Source organism: Microtus pennsylvanicus, chromosome 20 (genome assembly GCF_037038515.1).
Source record: "Microtus pennsylvanicus isolate mMicPen1 chromosome 20, mMicPen1.hap1, whole genome shotgun sequence".
NCBI classification, from domain to species: domain Eukaryota; kingdom Metazoa; phylum Chordata; class Mammalia; order Rodentia; family Cricetidae; genus Microtus; species Microtus pennsylvanicus.
This window is the reverse complement of record NC_134598.1, coordinates 19,662,356-19,682,792: the sequence shown is the minus strand read 5'-3', so window position 1 is coordinate 19,682,792 and position 20,437 is coordinate 19,662,356. Positions and strand designations below refer to the sequence as shown.

The 20,437-nt window shown below is 37.4% G+C and overlaps 1 protein-coding gene across 5 annotated transcripts in view; it reads left to right on the top strand.

The window, feature by feature from the left end:
* Positions 1-20,437, top strand: part of Ppp1r12a (protein phosphatase 1 regulatory subunit 12A) — a 111,362-nt gene that overhangs the window by 78,991 nt on the left and 11,934 nt on the right. For 2 of the 5 annotated variants that reach the window (XM_075954606.1, XM_075954608.1), the window contains exons 10-20: positions 2,570-2,785; positions 4,089-4,183; positions 4,462-4,566; positions 5,437-5,604; positions 5,984-6,160; positions 12,582-12,672; positions 13,707-13,907; positions 14,126-14,297; positions 15,173-15,294; positions 17,036-17,101; positions 19,707-19,723. In XM_075954606.1, coding sequence (XP_075810721.1) covers positions 2,570-2,785; positions 4,089-4,183; positions 4,462-4,566; positions 5,437-5,604; positions 5,984-6,160; positions 12,582-12,672; positions 13,707-13,907; positions 14,126-14,297; positions 15,173-15,294; positions 17,036-17,101; positions 19,707-19,723 — 1,430 coding nt within the window. The remainder of the gene's footprint in view (positions 1-2,569; positions 2,786-4,088; positions 4,184-4,461; positions 4,567-5,436; positions 5,605-5,983; positions 6,161-12,581; positions 12,673-13,706; positions 13,908-14,125; positions 14,298-15,172; positions 15,295-17,035; positions 17,102-19,706; positions 19,724-20,437) is intronic. The other 3 variants (XM_075954607.1, XM_075954610.1, XM_075954609.1) reach the window with 3 other exon arrangements.

The following is a 20,437-nucleotide window of genomic DNA, read 5'->3' as shown; positions in this document are numbered from 1 at the left end:
AGATCTGGTGCCCTCTTCTGGCTCACAGGTATACATGCAGACAGAATACTGTATACATAATAAATAAATAAATAAAATCTTTTAATAAAAAGAAAAGACTAGGAATTTAAAGGTTGGACTGGACTAGAAAAGCGCAAATTTTAGAATACGCTTAGTAAATTTAATATTTGCCTTGAAATAGAAAGCTACTTTAAACTCTTGGCAGAAGAAGAAAAGAAAGGATATCTAGAAGCTAACTCTTAGAGTTCTTCTGTTGAAAGAGTAAGCACAGTCAGGTTGTCAACCAGAGAGAAACAGAGTGGTCTGAGGAGTAAGAATAGAGACATGGTGTCCTGTTATAAAACAAGAGAAGGAAGTTTCCAGAAGGTAATTACAGTTAAATATCAGTAGGTTTCTTCATGTACCAGCTCAAAATGAAAGGTACTTTTAAACATCTGGATCATCTGGTTCTAAATCCTTGATCTTTAATATGGAGGTTCATCAACTGTTAAAATATAGTGATGTCATTTTCAAAATTGGTATTCTTGCTCTGTTTGTGTCTAGTCTAATGAGTAATAGCAGTATTTCATTGTGTGCGTGAAGCGTTAAAGTAACTCATGCACAGAACTTCGCCTAGAGCTAGACAGGAGCAGACATTTGTTACATGTTGGCCTCTGCTGTACGTCTTTCTGCTTTGTCATGATGGGAAAAATTCATTTTACAGAAGATGCAGTTGATAAAATATGTCTGGTAAGCCAATGTCAGTTTACTGCCTATTTTTACATATTTTTACAGCAAACAAGCAAAGAATAGCTTAAACATTTTTAAATACTTGGAGAAAATATCTAATACACCACTTGTGACACAACGCAATTTTATCACGTTTGAATAAACTTGATGGAGCATAGGTCCATTCATTCATTCATGATCAACGTTTTGCAAAGCCCAAAGTGTAGACTTTTAACACAAATCAAAAAGCATTTCACCCAATGCCTAGCACAGTGCATAGAATATCACCACAGTTTCAGACTTGGTGTGTGCGTGCGTGCGTGCGTGCGTGCGTGCGTGCGTGTGTGTGTGTGTGTGTGTGTGTGTACACATGCGTGTGTGTGCATACATTTCTATGCGCTACCAAATTACATAGCTATTTGTAGCCAAGCATGGTGAGCATACTTCTAGAATCCCAGCACTAGAGAGACTGAGACAGAAGGATTGTCAGGTCAAAGTCAGCCTGAATTGCATCCTGGGATGCTATGTCCAAAAGGGGTATGGGAGTGCTTTTTTTTTATTTATTAAGTATGTAGGTACAAATAAGATCATGACAGCTTGTGTTGTATTCAGGACATGTTACTGTACTTGTCCTTAGAGTTGTTTCTTTGTTTCATATCCTGAAATAATTCAGTGTGCATTTGGAGAAGTGTGAACTAACTAGACTGTTGGTGGAAATTAATCACAAAATGCACCAGAAAAATTTTAAAGGTCTGCTAGCATCTGTCAGTATAACTGAACATTGTTAACCTACAGATTTTAGCAAATTTTGACTATGAATAAAAGGACAAGACCATGTTACATTTAGTTATTATACTCTTCGCTCTGTACATTGAACATTATAATTTGCAAATTGATAAGGTAAAGTTGATACCGTGAACTATTTAAGGATAACTAATATATTTTTAGTACTGAAAACCCTGAAAGTAGAGTTTTCTGCATAAAAATAGTTTTTAACTAAAATGTTGTAGTTAATGTTCATTAGGAAAATTCAGCAGTAAACTTGAAGTTATATTTGAAATAATCTAGGGTGTCTACATCACTGAAAACAAAATTCATGTGCAGTAACTTGTTCACTCATGCTGTATGGCTCTATGCCGTTAACTGGATTGGAGTTTTCTTTATTAGATTCTTCCTAATTACCTCTTTCTGAAGCTGGAATTTGTTTTAGTGTCTTTCAAAGGTTAGGCCACCACACAGTTCCTATGCATTAGTTTATTATAAAGTTGAAATGTAGGAAAAAAGTATTGTGGTTTTTTTTTCTTTTAACATCCCTTTTCTCTTTTCATGCTTTGAATCTATATCTCTTGACCTGTCTTATTTTAATTGGCTTTAGTTTGATTTCATTGCTTCTCTCATGCCTGTGGAGTCAGTAGATCCTGCATCATGGAGGCAGGGCTTGCGCAAAACTGGCATTGTGCTGGTGCCCAGTAAGGGCGAAAAATCCATGGTGAGGCATTTCTATGTGCAAGAATGTATATTGGGTTACAGCATATAACAAGCTTCGTATGAGTGTTGATTCAAAAGATGCATGGTCTAAGTCCTTACCGTGTGCTCATCTTTTTTTTCTGTATCTGCATCATAATTCTCCGTGTGATATGAAGTGTGGAGTGTGTTTTTGTAACGCTAACCTCGGAAAGGTGGTCTGTTTACTCTTTAAGGTTTAGATCTTTGTATTTTTTGCCTTAAGAAATTAACCTTAGTAAATGTTTTCTCCTGAAATTGCCACTTAAAGTCCTAGACATTGTCTGTAAGCTGATTGTTTCCAACTGAGGGCCGCTTTGATAACTTGTTGTTTTTGTCCTTCATGAAATGAAAACAGTTTCCAACGTCAGCTACAAAAATTTCTCCCAAAGAAGAAGAAAGAAAAGATGAGTCCCCTGCGTCCTGGAGGTTAGGACTTAGAAAGACAGGCAGTTACGGTGCACTGGCGGAAATCACCGCAGCTAAAGAGGCCCAGAAGGAAAAAGACACTGCAGGTGTAATACGTTCTGCTTCAAGTCCAAGACTCTCATCCTCTTTGGACAATAAAGAAAAGGTAATCTATTTCATAATCTGCTTTCAATAAACTTGAACTGCTTTTCCAGGAGCACAAAATCTGCAAATCAGATGCATTTTCTACGAGGCATCATTAGACCCTAGGTATCAACTTGATTCACAAACTTTATAGTGTAGAATGCACCTGTCTTGTGAGTTCTAGGAAGGGCAGTTGCATTTACTTAAAACTTTAAATTTGGGGAGAATACTAAGTTTTTGAAAATTCTTTTCAATAATCTTTTTAGATTTACTTATTTTATTTGCTCTGCATGAGTGTTGCTGCGTCTGTGCATATGCATCACAACACAAGAGGATGTGGGACTGGAGGGACGATTGTAGAGCAGCTCTGTGAGTGCGAGGAACCAAACCCAGGACCTTTGCAAGAACATCGAGTGTTATTAACCACTTAGCCATCTCTCCAGCCCCCCAAACCCTACTGCTTGTAATAGAGTGTATTAGGGAATGAATAGACTTATTTAATTTATTATTGAATATGTTTTCTGGAGTTAAGGAATAGAAATTTTTTCTAGCATGTGATTATGATCAAATTACTTTCATCTATCACCTTCAGTTGCTAGGCCAGCTTTCTGATCTGATGCAAATATCTTTGTCTTAATAAACACTTTTAATGACATTTTGAAAGACAATATTTATATTGCATCAAATGGGCTCCTCAAAATTGTTTTCTTGCTGAATTCTCTGTGATTGGACTTCTTAGGGTTTTTTTTAATACAGTTTACTTTTTCTGAGTATTACTGTGTGTTAAGCATTCTGATATGAAATTTTCCTCACTCACTTTAATGTTTTTGCTTTTATATAACTTATTGCCCATTTTTTTTTAAGTGTATTGGCAGTGTGTCATTATCACTGACACTACATACTCTCATCCACATATTGTAGCAATATGATTTAGTTCATGTTCCTTTTCAGTGTCTTCGTATTTTAAATCATGGATTGTTATAGTTACAAACAGCTTATATAACATAATCTTGTCGTACTAGATTTGAACCTTATTTCTTCAAAAGAAATAAATGAATTTTGGCAAATAAATGTATTTTAACTATTACAGTTATATATATTTTCTAATTTTAACCTAAGGAAAATGAAAAAGAAAACTGGTTGAGCTAGCTGTTCTTCATTGCTTTTGTAGTATCTGATTGATTGCATCAGTTTTAAAATTCAGGAACTAAACTGTGAAGATAATGAACAGTAAATTGTGTGGCCATATAAGTATGCCTTATTAAAAACCTTTTCTTAAAGTTTCCAACACACAGTTTTTTATGCGTGATTTTTCCTGTTGTCAGGAGAAAGATAGTAAAGGAACAAGACTTGCGTATGTCACACCTACAATCCCGAGGAGACTAGCCAGTACATCTGACATTGAAGAGAAAGAGAACAGGTATGTGCGGTAGGGCTTATCTTATGTGTTCCCTGCGGAATCTTTATCATTACCAGTGGTGCTAGTAGGTGAGGACTGTAATTTTGTGGTACGGGGTTCCAGTGTCCTCTCAGAACACTGGTTGCACAGTGCCGGGGTGATAAGGGTGTACAGGCTTGGTGTGTTCATAAATGATAAGGAAGGCATTGTTGCTGGACCAGAGAAAGGAAAGTTGCAAAATAAGAGGTGACAGACACTAATGCAGATCTACCAGAATCTGAAGGGTGTTCTTTTCGCAGAGACTCTTCAAGTTTGCGAACAAGTAGTTCTTACACAAGAAGAAAATGGGACGATGATCTTAAAAAGAATAGTTCAATCAATGAAGGAACCACTTACCATAGAAGGTAATAATGTCATTTGTTAGTAGCTTCTCTATGTTCTTATAAAAACAGCCCTCAATTTAATATCAGTTATGCACATCTTTTCTTTTAACTACCATATTTTTTTTGCGTTAAATTGTAATTTAGAGACACAGTATATATTTAAAAATGGTATGAACGTTCTCTGTGTATATATTTAATTAAACTTGGTATATTATGAAGTATCCTTTAGAGTCTAACACTTCTAAAGAACTTCTTATGATTGACCAAGTGAGTCAGCTGAAATAGATCATTGTCATAATTGATTTAGCCGTTGTCCATGATCTAGAACATTGCTATTTGAACTAGAACTCAGAGCTATGAAAGTATTTCCATTTAAAATCTTGGTGTTGCTATTTTGAGGAGGAAGAACTTCGTTCTCTGCAAGAGAGAGAGAGAGAGAACTAAACTAAAAAAGAACTTCATTCTCAACTGAGAAACGAGAAGATGTGAGCACATGTAATGTAGACATGGGTCATTCCTTAAGGATCTATCCCATGACTAAAAACTTCTCTTCACAAATGCCAAATGCTTTATTTTGCTTAAATGAATCCATTCTACATTTTTGTTAGAGCCAGCCTGGCGTGATCATATATGGTCTAGCATATTCTAAAAATGTGCAATATTGACTGTTACTGAAGGCATTTGGAGAAGGCATAAAATTCTACACTATCAGATTGGTGAATTTAATTTATACTCTAGCAAGTTGTAGGTGCAACTCTTGGTGCTGGAGCTGGTGGTAATGATTAGGAACACAGTTGGTTTCCTAGTGTGTGAAATTGTGTGATGTATACAATAGTGAATATAGAATACACATACAGACACATCCTATATAGAAATGACTCTTTCCTTTAGTTGCTCCTTTGGTAGAAGACAAGATGATTTGATTAGTTCTAGTGTTCCAAGCACCACATCAACACCAACAGTTACCTCTGCAGCTGGGCTTCAGAAAAGCCTACTCTCCAGCACAAGCACTGCTGCAAAGATTCCCACGGGGTCTTCCTCCGCAGGCACACAGAGCAGGTGAGTCCCGGAGATAGTCTGTGTTCAGGTCTACTGTGTGCTTATGTATGTGCATGCATTGTTGTGTAGAAGAATGTGGGCTCTGGATTTTTTTATTTACCTAATTAAATTATTCTTAAGCAAAAATTGCTTCCAAAACCAGCAATTATGCATGTCTGGGGAAAAAATAAACCTAAGGTCTTGAATTATATTGCTTAAAATAAAAGTTTCTTTCTTTGACAGCTCTGGTTGAGCTTTTTGATTGCTAATTGCAAGAAGTTTTATCCTGTGTTTTTAAAAAATCCATCCCCGTTGTCACATGTTTCAGCTTCTAGAAATTGCTTTCGTTGTTTAGCTGTTTTCCTTTTCTCTTTTTGTGTTGCTGCTTATGATGCTATAGTGCCTCAGATCGTTTGTGGGCTGAGGATAGTACTGAGAAAGAAAAGGACAGTGCTCCTACCGCAGTGACCATTCCTGTTGCTCCAACTGTTGTAAATGCCGCAGCTTCTACCACAACCCTGACTACAACTACTGCTGGCACTGTTTCCTCCACATCAGAGGTCAGGGAGAGACGCAGGTGTGTAAAGGTCCGACAGTACTAGTTCTGCTGATATGCTTGCCCAGTTTTTGGTATTTGTGTTCTTTGCTTGTTTGTTTTGTTTTGTTATTCCCAGAGATGTGGTAAGTGTATTAGTTCCTTTCTGTCGCTATGATAAAACACTGTGACCATGCCACTATGGAAGAGGGTCCAGAGGGTGAGAGCCCATGATGACAGGGTGCTGAAGTAGCACCAGGAACCACAGGCAACATTGACATCTCAGAGCCCACCCCAATGACATACTTCCTCCAACAAGGCCACACTTCCAAGGCCGCCTCAAATAGCTCCACCAGCTGAGGGCCAAATATTCCAGCAGACGATCCTCGGGGGACATTCTCATTCAGGCCACCGCAATGACCATGTCTCCAGTAGGCTGACAAGTGAGATAGTGTGTATCCACTCCAGCCTAGGTAAATGACAGAGCTAGCAGCTTTTAGCCGTTAGGCTTGTTGACCCATCTGTGAAAGAACTGATGTTTGGGATAATCTAAGGCAAAGCCAGACAATTGCCTTCTTTGTGTGCTAGTACACGCATATTTGTGTGTTATGAAGACTTAAAGTTACTTAGGAGAACACACCAAAATTTATAGTTCTCTTTGCAAAGGAAATAAAATGTATTTGAAATTTTTTTGATTTTTCACCTTAACATTATTGGGCTGGCAATGTAGCCTAATGATGAAGCCAACGCTTCACCAGTTCTAGGCTCACTCTTTGCTCCTCCTCCTACTGCCTTCCTAGTCTTGCTTTTCTCTTCCCTCCCTCCCTCCCTTCCTTCTGCTTCCTTCTTCCTCTTTTATTCTCCATTAGGAGTCAAATGCACCGAGTTACACTGTGAATAGACACTCGGGTCTTAATCATGATTTCTAGGTCAGAATTTTTTCTTATATGAAAAGGTCATTACTATACATACTTTTTTAACTTCCAGAATATTTTCTGCTTCAACATTTTATGTTTTAAATAAAATTCCCAATAATGAAAATTCCCCTGCCCCAGAATCATCAATTGTTTCAGAACTCAGTATGAATGTGTCTCTCACCTTCCCATTCCCATCAGTGCTGGAGCTCAAAACCAGTGCCTTGTGCATTCCCGGGGAGGTCTCCAGCACTCAGCTTCCAGACTAATTCTTACATCAGGTTTATTGACGGTCTTTCAGGAGACAATTGACACGCAACTTTCAAAATTAGTATTAATTTTAATGAAGGGTGTTAACTATTAAAAATTTGTTTTGTTATTCCCAGAGATGTGTGAGAACTGGAGAGATGGCTTAGTGGCTAAGAGTAATGGCTGCTGTTCCAGAGAACCTGGGCTCAATTCCCAGCACCCATACGACAGCTCACACTTGTCTGTAACTCCAGTTCCAGGGGATCTGACACCTTCACACAGGCATACATGCAGGCAAAACACCAATGAATATAAAGTAAATTATTTTAAAAATTATTAGGACAAAGATTATTCTAAGGCATAAGAAACAAAATGTGTGTCATCTCTTTTCTATCACAACTAAAAGCAGTATTTCTTAAACACTGCTTGTCACTATTTTGCCTTTAAAAAGAGCTTTAAAAGAGTGATTTCAGTAGAATGCCATCATTACCCGGGTAGGATTATCAGTTAAAGAAGTAAAGCCAGGACCCTTCATAGAGAATTTGCAAAGACTGCCACACCCGGGTTTTCCAGGTTTTCATTTGGTTTTCAGACCCTTCGTCTTAGTACTTCCTGTCTGGCAGTACTGTCTGCCTTCAAGGCCTCAGCCAGTCCCTCTCTGGATTTCTTCCCTTTGTCTCTGGGTGTTGGCTGTAGAAATAGGGTGACAGATGAAGACCTGCTGACATCATCTGTTTCCATGGGAGAGGTGGATTCGGGAAAGTGTGCAGATCAGCACCACGTTGCACACTGCTTCATCCTGCCTTCCCAGTTCCCCTTCACTCTGTCTGACCTGATGTGTCCACAGATCCCTGATGTAGACTTTTTATATGAGAACCAAGGATTTTAGCTGAGGCCCTTATGCTTAGACAGCAAGTATGCTTACCCACAAGTCTTCTTTGGAACCCCCGACAATAATAATAATAATTATTATTATTATTATTATTATTATTTTGTTTAAAAGTAGAAACACTAACATCAAATAGGTAGAATATGCTAGAAAATATTTCAGTGTTAAGTGTTTGTAATTTACCATAATTTTAAATACATAGGAGTGTCTTATAAATGATTCCATATTTGCACGTAACTATTGCTTTAGTATAGTTACCCTTGTCCACCATTTTCCCATAGCTCTCCCATTTGTCTTTTAAGTATAAAAAGACAAATGTAGTCTGGCAGTAGTGGCTCACGCCATCAATCTCATCACTCAGGAGGCAGAGGCAGGTGGATCTCTGTGAGTTCAAGGCCAGGCTCCAAAGCTACAGAGAAGCCCTGTCTCAAAAAACATATATATATACACATACATACATACATACACACACACACACACACACACACACACACACACACACACACACACACACCTCTGAGCTAGACATGGACGTGGTGGCTCATGCCTATAATCCCAGAACCCAGGATAATAGCCAATCTGGGCTTACATAATAATTTCCAAGCCAGTCTTGACTGTATAGTAAAACCCTATATATATATAAACAGCAACAAGCTGGGTGGTAGTGTGTCGCATGCCTTTAATCTCATCTCTCTGGAGGGAGAGGAAGGTGGATTTCTGTGAGTTCAAGGTTAGCCTGGTCTACAGAATGAGTTCCAGGACAGGCTCCAGAAAGAAAAAAAAAGGAAAAAAAAAAGCTATAGAGAAAACCTGTCTCCAAAACAAAAATGTATTTACTCAGGACTGGAGATGTGGCTCACTGGTTAGGAGCACTGGCTGCTCTTTTGGGGGGACTCTGGTTCAGTTCCCAGCACCCATATGGCAGCTCACAACTGTCTGTAACTCAAGTCCCAGACTGAGGAGCAGCAACATTTAGTAGAGTGCCACACAAAAAGAAAAAGTGGAAAGCAGGGGAAATGTCCTTTATTTAAATTTTAGTAAATACATGTTACTTCGTTTACCACATTGTAATTCTTTACATGTGATTTTCCTAGAGAAGGCTATAAAATTAAACCCTTATGATACACTAGAACATTTCTTAAATTTTAATACAGGATTATTGAGTTTTTTCTTCCTCCTTTCAAATCTTGTGGCATAGAAAATTCTGTGTAGTTGTTAATGGAAAAATTGGCAGTATCTGTCACATGTAAGTAAAAACCAGGAAAATAGAATGAACATTATAAAACAATGGTAGAATAAGTATACCAAGCTTAGTGTGGCAGAGCAGATGAAAAGGTGTCAGGTCGCAGATGTACTCATTTATACATCATAGTGGTGCTATATATTGTATATACATATTTTATATAATATTGTATATATGTATCATCAGTGTATGTATATATATGTATATATATCATCAGTGGTGCTGATGAGAGCATGTGTGACAGGATCTCAATTAAAATTGTAAGAAAAATTCAAGCTAAGGAAGAGTTGATAGATAAAATGTTTTGTTTATTGGTTTTTTTTCCTCCTCCACTTCTAGAAGAACACACTAAAATGCAGAAAGCAAGATTTTTAAAAAAAATAAAATTTGGGATTATGAATTTAGGTCAGAACAATTATTTTTGTGAGATTAATTCAGTAAGAAGGAATTCTTACGTGAAATGCCTCGGTTACGGGAGAAACCCTCCTTATGATAGACATAGTGCTGCTCGACAGCAGAAAGACATCTTCTGGGACGTAGCTCTCATGAGTTACATCTTCCTGACCAAGATGTGATACTCAGCCAGATGAGCTTACAGTGTATCCTGAACAGGCTGTTGTAGTTAGGGCTTCTGTTCCTGTGACAATCAACATGGCCAAACACATCTTAAGAAGGGAAGAGTTTATTTCAGCTAACAACTGTGGGCCACTGTCCAGGGAAGTTAGGTAAGGAACTCAGGACAGCAACCTGGAAACCTGGAGCAGGAGCTGATGCGGAAGCCATGGAGGAAGTCTGCTATTGGCCTGCTGTCCATGGTTTGCTCAGCCTGCTTCCTTATAGCACCCAGCACCACCACCCATAGTGAGCTTGGCCATTTCACACCAGTCATCAATGGAGGAAATGTACCACAGGCTTGCCCACAACCCAGTCAGGTAGGAGCATTTTCTCAGTTGAGGTTGCCTCCAAGTAACTAAGACTTGTGTTAAGTTGACATAAAACTAGCTAGCACAGAGGCCATAAAAACAGCTTAATTCAGAATAATTGCTGAGGTGTAATTTTGGCTTTCTTAAATTTGCCATGTTTTAACTTTCCTGAGTTGCTCTCCATTGCTGTAATCAGTCCTCTCATGCCTAGTCAGACCTTTGGACTTTACCTGACTGCTGAGATCAGAGTCACTAATTAGAAATAAACTTGTCATCGGACAGTTACTTATCTAGGAAAATGCATGCAAAGAACAATGAGTCATATATTCTAGTCTTAGGTAGACTTCAGAAACAAAGTATAGACAGTAATAGTAAGTTCCTTTGTGTTTGAAAGGATTAGAGTCTCTAAAGAATTTGGGGTGGGGTGGAAGGGGGGACTGTGGATGATTCTAAGGAGTTTGGGTATGTGATGTGCTGCTAGATCCTCTGAGGCTGAAGTTTTACAGATGGCATGGAAGTGCAGTCGGCACCGGAGCTTGTTGTGCTTTAATGAACAATGTGCAGTTGCAGGATAGACCATAACAAATTGAGAGGAGTCCTAAAGCTGGCAGTTCATTGGAACTTTTGGATTGACTTTGGAGAGCAGAGCAGGAGGGATGATCTTAACTCTCCATAGAACTCCTGACGGTTCCAGACAGATGAGGGTTCTGTGATCAAAAGTGATCATGATTGAACTGGCCCTAGCAGTGCTGCTTCCCCAAGAGGCCAGTCTTCATCCCCTTTGTAGATTATTCAGTCCTTGATCGAAATGTGAACAATTGTAGCCGGGCAGTGGTGGCTCATACCTTTAATCCCAGCATTGGGAGGCAAACACAAGTGAATCTCCAGGAGTTCAAGGTTAGCCTGGTCTATAGAGTAAGTTCCAGGACAGCCAGGGAGGGCTACACAGAGAAACAGTCTCCAAAACAAAACCAAAGAATATGATTTGTACTCAGAGTTTAAATAAATAACAGGAGTGTCTCCATCTCAATACAATCGTTCTGACATTTACAGTAGAACTTTAAGGCAGACACCTCACAAATCATCTAAGAATGCTAAAACAGAAGCCGGCTACAGGGAGGGTTTAAGGAATTGGAAGTCAGGTTTGTGTAGGAAGAGGCCGCTTGTTTGTCCCAGCCACCCAGAACGGAAATAATCACACAGAAACTGTATTAGTTAAATCACTGCTTGGCCCATTAGCTCTAGCTTCTTATTGACTAACTCTTACATCTTAATTTAACCCATTTCTATTAATCTGTGTATCACCATGAGGCTGTGGCTTACTGGGTAAAATTGCCAGCATCTGTCTCTGGCAGCTCCATGGATTCTCCCTGACTCTTTCCTTCTCCCAGCAGTCAGTTCTGTCTTCCCTGCCTACCTAAGTTGTGCCCTATCAACAGGCCAAGGCAGTTTCTTTATTTATTAACCAAGAAAAGCAACACAGAGACAGAAGGATCTTCTGCACCAGGTTTGGAAAGAAAGATGTACCTAAAAATATTGTAGATGTAGAAAAGATAGCCCCCTCCGCTCCGTTTTTATATAATAAAAAATGATATAACGTGGTCCATTAAGTGGACAGTGCTAATCAATGGATTTGTGGTGCTCCAGAGAAGTGACGTGGAAGGAGTTGTTTCTCAGTAGAGCTTAGATTCATCCTCTCCATATCTGTGAATTGGCACTTTGCTAGTGAAATGCTTTTCTCTTTCAATACATCAAGACATAATCTTCAATTCCCTGGTTTCTTTTTGAAAATGAAGTTACAATATTTTTTAAATTAAGCTATACCATTAAATAAAACAAGAAAGGAATCGGCATGCTTTATTAAGTATAACTAGCTTCCTGTCTAGAAAGAAATAGAGCTTACTCAGTGGTTGAGAGCACTTGTTCTTCCAGAGGGCCCAGACTCGGTTCCCAGCACCACGTGGCTGTTGGTAGTCATCTGTAACTCTACTCCCCGGGGGATCCAGTGACCTCTGTGGGCATCAGGCAGGCAAGTAATACAGACATGCATGAAGGCAAAACATCCATACACATAAAATAAAAAATATAAGAATGGTCACACAGAATTAATGAATTTCAAAGTAGGTACAGAGACATTTTCTGAAGATTTTTTAAACACTATTCTTGTTTTAATCACAAACATTGGTGAATATTTCTATTTATAAATATTGAATCTCCAACTGACAATTTTTATTTGTTACTATAGGTCATACCTCACTCCCGTTAGGGACGAAGAGTCTGAATCCCAAAGAAAAGCAAGATCTAGACAAGCAAGACAGTCTAGAAGGTCAACACAGGTATATTTATGAGTATGATATAAAAAACCTACAGATACTTAGTACAGAACCTTTTCATTTTCATTTTGCTGTATGAATAACCAGAAAAGATAAAGGTTGCTGGAGTTAACCTTCAATAGCTTTTGTATATAAGGTTACACTTTTGATATCACATTGCATCTAATTAGTTATGGTCTTTTTTCTCTTCAAGTATTGTTTTAATCCTCTGTTCCTAATTTGGTTTCTGGTTTAGTGTATTCATAGGTGTTAAAATGAGTTAATCATATAATGCTTTTTTGATTTTTTAAGACAATAGTTTCTCTGGGTAGCCCTGGCTGTCTGGAACTCACTCCATAGACCAGGCTAGCCTCAAACTCAGATCCCCCTGCCTCTACCTCATGAGTGCTGAGATTAAAAGCAAGCAAACCACCACCTGGCCATATGATGCCTTATAATTGTTAAAGTCTCAGGAATGTGTGGAGGTGGAGGAATGGAGAATAGGCCTGGTGTTCCACATTGAAAACACCGAATGGACAAATATACGAACAGTATCTCTCAGGCTAGTTGCTGTCTTACTTCCTCCTCATCAGTCTTGATGGTAGATGTTTTTTGGAGTTGAGGAACTCAATAGTCTGGATTCAGCTGTTTGAACCTTACTATTACTTGCCTTTCAAAGCATTACGTTTGCTGGGTCTTAAGCTACTTTTTCCATTTAGATAGTCGAACCCAAAAACATCGCTTACTTATTGAAGATTTTGTCAAACCTCAAGTTAATGTGTGAAAATTAATATATGTAGTGTTTTATATAAATGGATTATATGGATTGGCTCTTCTTCTGAAATTAGGAACATATCTTTGTATTTTGTTACTTTATGAACGTAGACAGTTTCTTATTTATAGTTATGACTTTCCCGGTTGCTATCATTGTTGCTCTTCATAAAACGAATGTGATTTCATATATTAAAATTACATTCATATTTGATTTATCGGCTTGCAAAGTACTCTTTGTAAATGACCTTTCATGTGTATCACCATTTATGCTTTTTGATGTGCAGGGGGTAACGCTGACTGATCTTCAGGAAGCTGAAAAAACAATAGGAAGAAGTCGTTCTACAAGAACTAGAGAACAAGAAAATGAAGAGAAAGAAAAAGAGGAAAAAGAAAAACAGGATAAAGAGAAACAAGAAGAAAAGAAGGAGTCAGAAACATCTAGAGAAGATGAATATAAACAAAAGTATTCCAGAACGTACGATGAGGTAATGCTGTGGGCAGCACAGCTGGGTCAAGTGTCATGGGTGGTTCTTATGGCTCTGAGTGTGCTGAGATGTATGGCCTAATAAACAGTGTATGAAATACGTGAGCAGCTTGGGCTAGAATCTGAATGACTTTGGCATGATGAGGATAGTACTTGTCCCTTGAAATCAATGTTGTGTACTTAATATTTCCAATGGGTTTTAACTTTACTGTTTCACAGACTTATACACGTTACAGACCAGTATCAACTTCCAGTTCAACCACTCCATCATCCTCCTCTCTTTCTACTGTAAGCAGTTCACTCTATGCTTCAAGTCAACTAAACAGGCCAAACAGTCTTGTAGGGATAACCTCTGCCTACTCACGGGGAGTAACGAAAGAAAATGAAAGAGGTAAGAAGCCATGTTTTTTTCAAGTAATCCTATGGGTAGGTTTCCCTAGTTAATAATGCAACTAAAGAAGAAACTCTTAAACTGGTGTACTGAACAGAAACAGTGTAATCAGTCATGTTCCTTATGTGTCTACATTTCTAGCACATTCAAAGGTCCTTGTATTCTTGTAGTATGGAAGCTGTTTGCAAGGAGGAAGCAGAAATCATGTTTATATTGATTTGCTTTTAATGAAAGATGAAAAGGTTTGTCCTTAGAATGGAAATGAAGTGGCTGTGACATCGGTTTCTGTTTGCTTGTTTCCTCTCGCATTGTTAGCATCATTGGGTGTAATCTGCCGTCACACATTGATAACTGGAGTCCTGTTCTTCCTATCAGTTCCCTTGTTTTCTGCTTGCAAATATTGTGTCTCTGGGAAATGTTTTTATTTTGAACAGCAAGAAAGTAGAGATAATTTGTTCTCATGACCATTAAAAATGTGTCTTAATGGGAGCTTGAAATGTATGCTTATACCAAAAGTACACCAGTACTGATGGAGGGAGAAATTATTTTTAATTGAAGAATGTAGGCTTCACAAAAGAGGCTAACTTAGAATTGGGGTGTGGGTTGGTTGGTTTGGTTTTTTTTTAACATTTGCTTATTTTGTGTGTCCTGGGCAAGGATGTATATGTAAGGGTGAGGATAATAAGGCACCTGTGCAGGTCGAAGGCCAGCTTGTCAAAGTCTGTTTTTTCTTCTACCATGTGCGTCCCCTGGCTTGGCAGCAGTTGTATTTACCCACTGAACCATCTAGCGAGCCCTAGAATTGTTTTGACATATGCTTGTAAAAACATTATCAGGATAAATTGCAACCATGTGGTTTATGTAATCCATAATAGAAGGAGAGAAAAAAGAAGACGAAAAAGAAGGTGAAGATAAATCACAAGCCAAATCAATCAGAGAGCGACGGCGACCTAGAGAAAAGAGACGGTCTACTGGAGTTTCCTTTTGGACACAAGATGTGAGAACCTGTTAAATGCTTGATAGTATACTTAAGTACTTGCTCAAAGTTGTTACATCCTTAAGAGGATATATGTTTTAAATCATCAATCCAATTATTAAATTTTAAAATGTGTGTATGTTTATATATATATACAGATAGATAGATAGATAGATAGATAGATAGATAGATAGATAGATAGATAACCTGAATAAATGTAATGTGTGTGTGTGTGTATATATATATATATATATATATATATATATATATATATATATATATATATATGTAGCCTCTTGGTAATTTTTCTGTTTTTAACATTTTTAGTAATTTCTTCACAAAGCTGAGGGTCATATTAGGGCACCATGCATTCTAGGTACATAAATTAAATGCTTTGTTGGTAAAGTACAACCTCAATCTAAAAATAACATTTTTATTGAAGTATGATGTTTATCCAGAAACATAATTAATAAATGTATAGCTTAGTGACAGCATAAAAATGGTGATACAAAGCCCCCGTATTCTTTCTGTTTTATTTCCAGAGTCAGCTAGTAAGTGCATTTGAGTACAGCTGGGTTCTTATTTGGAAGTACATCTGTGTTATTATATGTAGCAATACATTTACATTCATTGCTATAAAAAATTTGAATCTCTAAATTGTATACATTGCCCCATTGTAAAAACAGAAGGTTACAGCCAGGTGGTAATGGCACACACCTTTAATCCCAGCACTCAGGAGGCAGAGGCAGGTGGATCTCTGAGTTTGAGGCTAGCCAGACCTATAGAGTGAGTTCCAGGACAGGCAGAGCTACACAGAGAAACTGTTTCCACATAAAAAGGGGGGGGGGTCACACTTTCTAAAAGGAAGAAACTTTCTTCTCATAATTTTTTTTAATTTTCAGAATTTTATTTTCAGTTTACTTTTGCCATACACAACATATTCCTGTCAACTTTTTTCTAAAAATTTTTAACTTCAGAGGCTTAGTTTTCTTCATTTTATTTTATATTAACAGTATGATTACATGTAGTACAGATAGTATTGGCATATACAACTTAAAATATATAAGGGGTTGTGATACATGAGAACAGTATCATAGATTATGGGAACATGTTAAATGACGTTGAATACTTTAATGACTTTACATTGTCTGGTATGAATGAAATGCTTGTATTTCACTTGAGTAATCAAGGATGTATGCAGCTGGGTTTTTTGTTTTAAGGGAAGTCAAATATAATATCCAGCTAAGACCCATAAAACAAAAAAAATAAAGGTTTAGGAAATTAAGGAAATTTACCTTAAAACAGTCTTATATCAGAATTGTAACTTACAGCTTCTGAAATACAGCCAAAAATATTAAAAATAAATTTTAAAAAAAGTAGCTTAGTTTTGAAAGTTGGGACATAATGCATAAATAATAAGGATGGGGGAGAAGCAAGTGTATTTTATTTCCTTTAAAATTTTTAATATTGACCCTGGTGGTGGTGATGTATGCCTTTAATCCCAACCCTCTGTAGGCATTGGTAGGTGAATCTCTGTGAATTCAAGGTCAGCCTGGTCTATACAGCAAGTTCCAGGATAGGTTCCAAAGCCACACAGAGAAAAACCCTGTCTCAGGAGGCAAAAAAATTAATACTGAAAAGTTTGAACATATATGAAAGTTTCATGGTATATTCTGCACAGAATCATAAATTCAGAAAGTCAGAAATATCAAGTGTTCAACATGTGTGTCTGTTTTAAAACGTGATTTGATCTTTGCTTTAGAGTGATGAAAATGAGCAGGACCGGCAGTCGGACACAGAGGACGGCTCCAGTAGGAGGGAGACCCAGGTAAACGGCCTCACCCCGAGTGCACTGCTCAGTCATTCACAGTGGCTACTGCAGGCTGCAGTGCCACGGCGGGCAGTGGAAGTCATGCTTGGCTCAGGTTTGGGGGACGTGAATAGGACATAGAGAATATTTTAGAGGTGATAGCAGGAGGGGATCTGTAACTGTCAGAATTAATCAAACCATACACTATAAGTGGGCACAGAGTTGAGCAAGTGAAAAGGGAAGGAATGAAAAAGTAAAACTGAAGAAGTGTCAACGTATATTGACCAAGGGAAAGACCTGGAAGGTGCTCAACAGTGGCAAAATCTAGAAGCCATAGACTGAGCTTTCATTCCTGAAGATGGCAAAGTTGTGAGCTAAAGAAAATATGCCTCTGATAGGTAGATAGATAGGTAGATAGCCAGCACAATGAGTACATTAGTACTGAGTTCAGGTCAGCAGGTAAACTCGCTTGCCACATGGGCCTGGTAACCTAAGTTAGATGCTTAGAGTCAACATCGCAGAAGGAGAGAACCAGCTCCCAAGGGTTGTCCTCAAGTATGTACCCCCCACACACATACATCATCATCATCGTAAAATTTTAGTTAAAAAGTACTTATCAGAAGCCTTAAGAAAATATTCAGGTTTTTTTAATTTATTGTTTCCATTTCTAGATATTTATTCCCAAAGTATAAATGAAGTATGTAAAGATAAATCTATAGAAAATACATTGTAGCATTCCTTGTAAAAGAAAACATTGAAAATAGAGAAACTAAATATATTTGCATAAGTTCCTATTACTTGTATTTGTATGGGTGTTATGTTACAGAATAGTTAGCAGTTAGTGAAATGGATTTGCTGCAAGTCCCTGGCAGCTTCCTGCAGGGTTGAGACCACACGGCAGGTCCCCAAACGAAGGTAGTTGGTCCCCAGCCATGTGGTGGCTGGCTGATCCCACACGAGTAGTGTGGGCAGGCAGCGGGTGGGAGGCACAGAGATAGGCACACCATACAGAATAAAATTGGACATTTATTAGATGGACAGAGATAGACACACCATACAGAATAAAATTGGAATTTATTAGATGAGTTATGGACGGGAAGAAAAGGGGGAGGCTGCCTCTCCAAGAGAGGGGACAGGAAGAGAAAGAGAGTGGGGCTGAGGCTGCAAGCAGGAAGGGAGTGGGCATGGCTTGTCTCTTAAAGAGACAGAACATTACAGTTAGTATCCAGGGGTTAGATGAATGGCTGGGAAAACATAGAAGTTTATATACTGTAGACATTTACATGAACCTATTACTTAAAAACATATAAAGGGTATTTTTATTTTGTAAAATATTTAAATAGGGAGCAAGGGTATGCTAAGTGAACTAAGCAAGACACAGAAAGACAGATACTGTATGGCTCCCTTTATTCAGGTATCTAACAATGTCAGACTCATGAAACAGAAAGTCTGTGCCCACCAGAGGGGATAGGAAGAGAGAGGTTGTGTGTTAGATCTCATGGCATTGTGAAAATATGTAACATTATCTATTATACATAATTTAAATCATTTAAATTTTGGTTTAAAATTATTTAGAAAGTAAATTTTATGGAGTTTCTATTTATTTAAGAAATAGTTAATGGTAACACCGAGATTCTTAAAGACAAATAGAACTTGAGTGATTTCTGACTGTTGAAGAATCAGTGAACAAAACTGGTAATAAATGTGGCATGTACATATTTTAGTTGTCTGAACATTTTTTAGAATTTACTATCTTTAAATTTTAAATCCTTTTTATTTTATTTAAATTTTGAATGTCTATAAAACTGAATAGTTAAGTCAATAAAATAAGCATATTAAGTACTACGAGCAAGAGCAAAATTAATATTGTGAAGCAAATTTGAACATACTTTAGAATTAGTAAATTAGTCTGAGAAAGATTAAACAGTTCTGAAGAAACACGGTAATAAGGACATGTACAGTTATCCAGAGTCAAGAGTCTTAACAAACCAGTTCTGAATAGTTGCTTTACAGAAAAATGTAGATGATAGAAGGGGGACTAAATACCATCCTCCCCAAAAATTTACACTCATCCCAATTGATGGTTGTGTGTCCTCATAACCATTTTGTGGTTAACATTCCCGTTTGATGGGGACTTCAGTGTAGCCACAGCTTTTCTATATTTCTTATAGGTTAATTGCTAAATCTAGAAGGCATATGAAGCTGTTTTTAGAATTCTAGATTGACCATGTGACTAAGTCTTTAGAAACAAGGATGAATAAAGTGGTTGCTTTGAGGTGTCATAAACTTTCTTCTGTCACTTTCTCTGTGACAGTAAGTAATGGATATTTTTCACAGTCCTTTTTACTTCTACTTAAAAAATTATGTACGCTCAATTTTGCAGGAATTCAACGGAACATGTTTCAAAATGAAATTGTAAGGTTTTGTACATGGAAAAATATAGTGATTCTGTATTCTACAATTTCCCTAAAAATTACTATACTAAAATGAAAGCATGAATAATAAGTTTCTCTAATAGTGTAAATATCATTGTTACATTAGATTTTCTTCCTCAATTTGAATTAATAGTTTAATGAAAGAATAAAATTTAATATGCATTTTGTCTCTTGTTTTTACTTTCTAGACGGATTCTGTTTCTAGGTATGTTGAATTTTTTGCTGATTTTTTTCCCTCATTTTACCATTGATAAAGAATGTGCTACTAGATACTTAATAAATTTTGTAGCTATTTAGAATTAATTGGGCAATAAAAGAATCTGTAAAATTATAGATGACCTAGACTGGCAAAATGACTCAGCAAGTAAAGTGCTTGCTGGCAGCAACCTGAACAATGTGCAGAACCTACATGGGGAATGGAAGAGCCAGCACACACACACACAATTAAAATTTTTTAAATTTTTTTAATTTTAATAGCTACAAAATTTATTAAGTATCTAGTAGCACATTCTTTTTACAAAACTAACTAAGATTTCAAGCAGTGATGTCATATGCCTTGCATCCCAGGACTCAGAAAACAGAGACATTCGAATCTCTTGAGTTCAAAGCCAGCTTGGTCTACAGATCAAGTTCAAAGTCAGCCAAGAAAACCAGTCTGGAAGAACTAAAAAAGAAAAAAAATGAATTAAGATGACGTAATGACTGTTAGTAGTTTGCTATGTTAGGAGTATCACTTTAGATTGATTGGTCATTATAGTCAATTACTGTGAAGGAAGAATTTCCCCAAATCTCTACAGTAGTGTTACTTTTTCCTAGGCTTTCCCATGTTTCCTAAGTTATTTCAACATTGACCATCTCACTATTAGTATCAGAAAGTGATTTTAAAAAATCCACACACAGCCAGACATTTATTGAATTA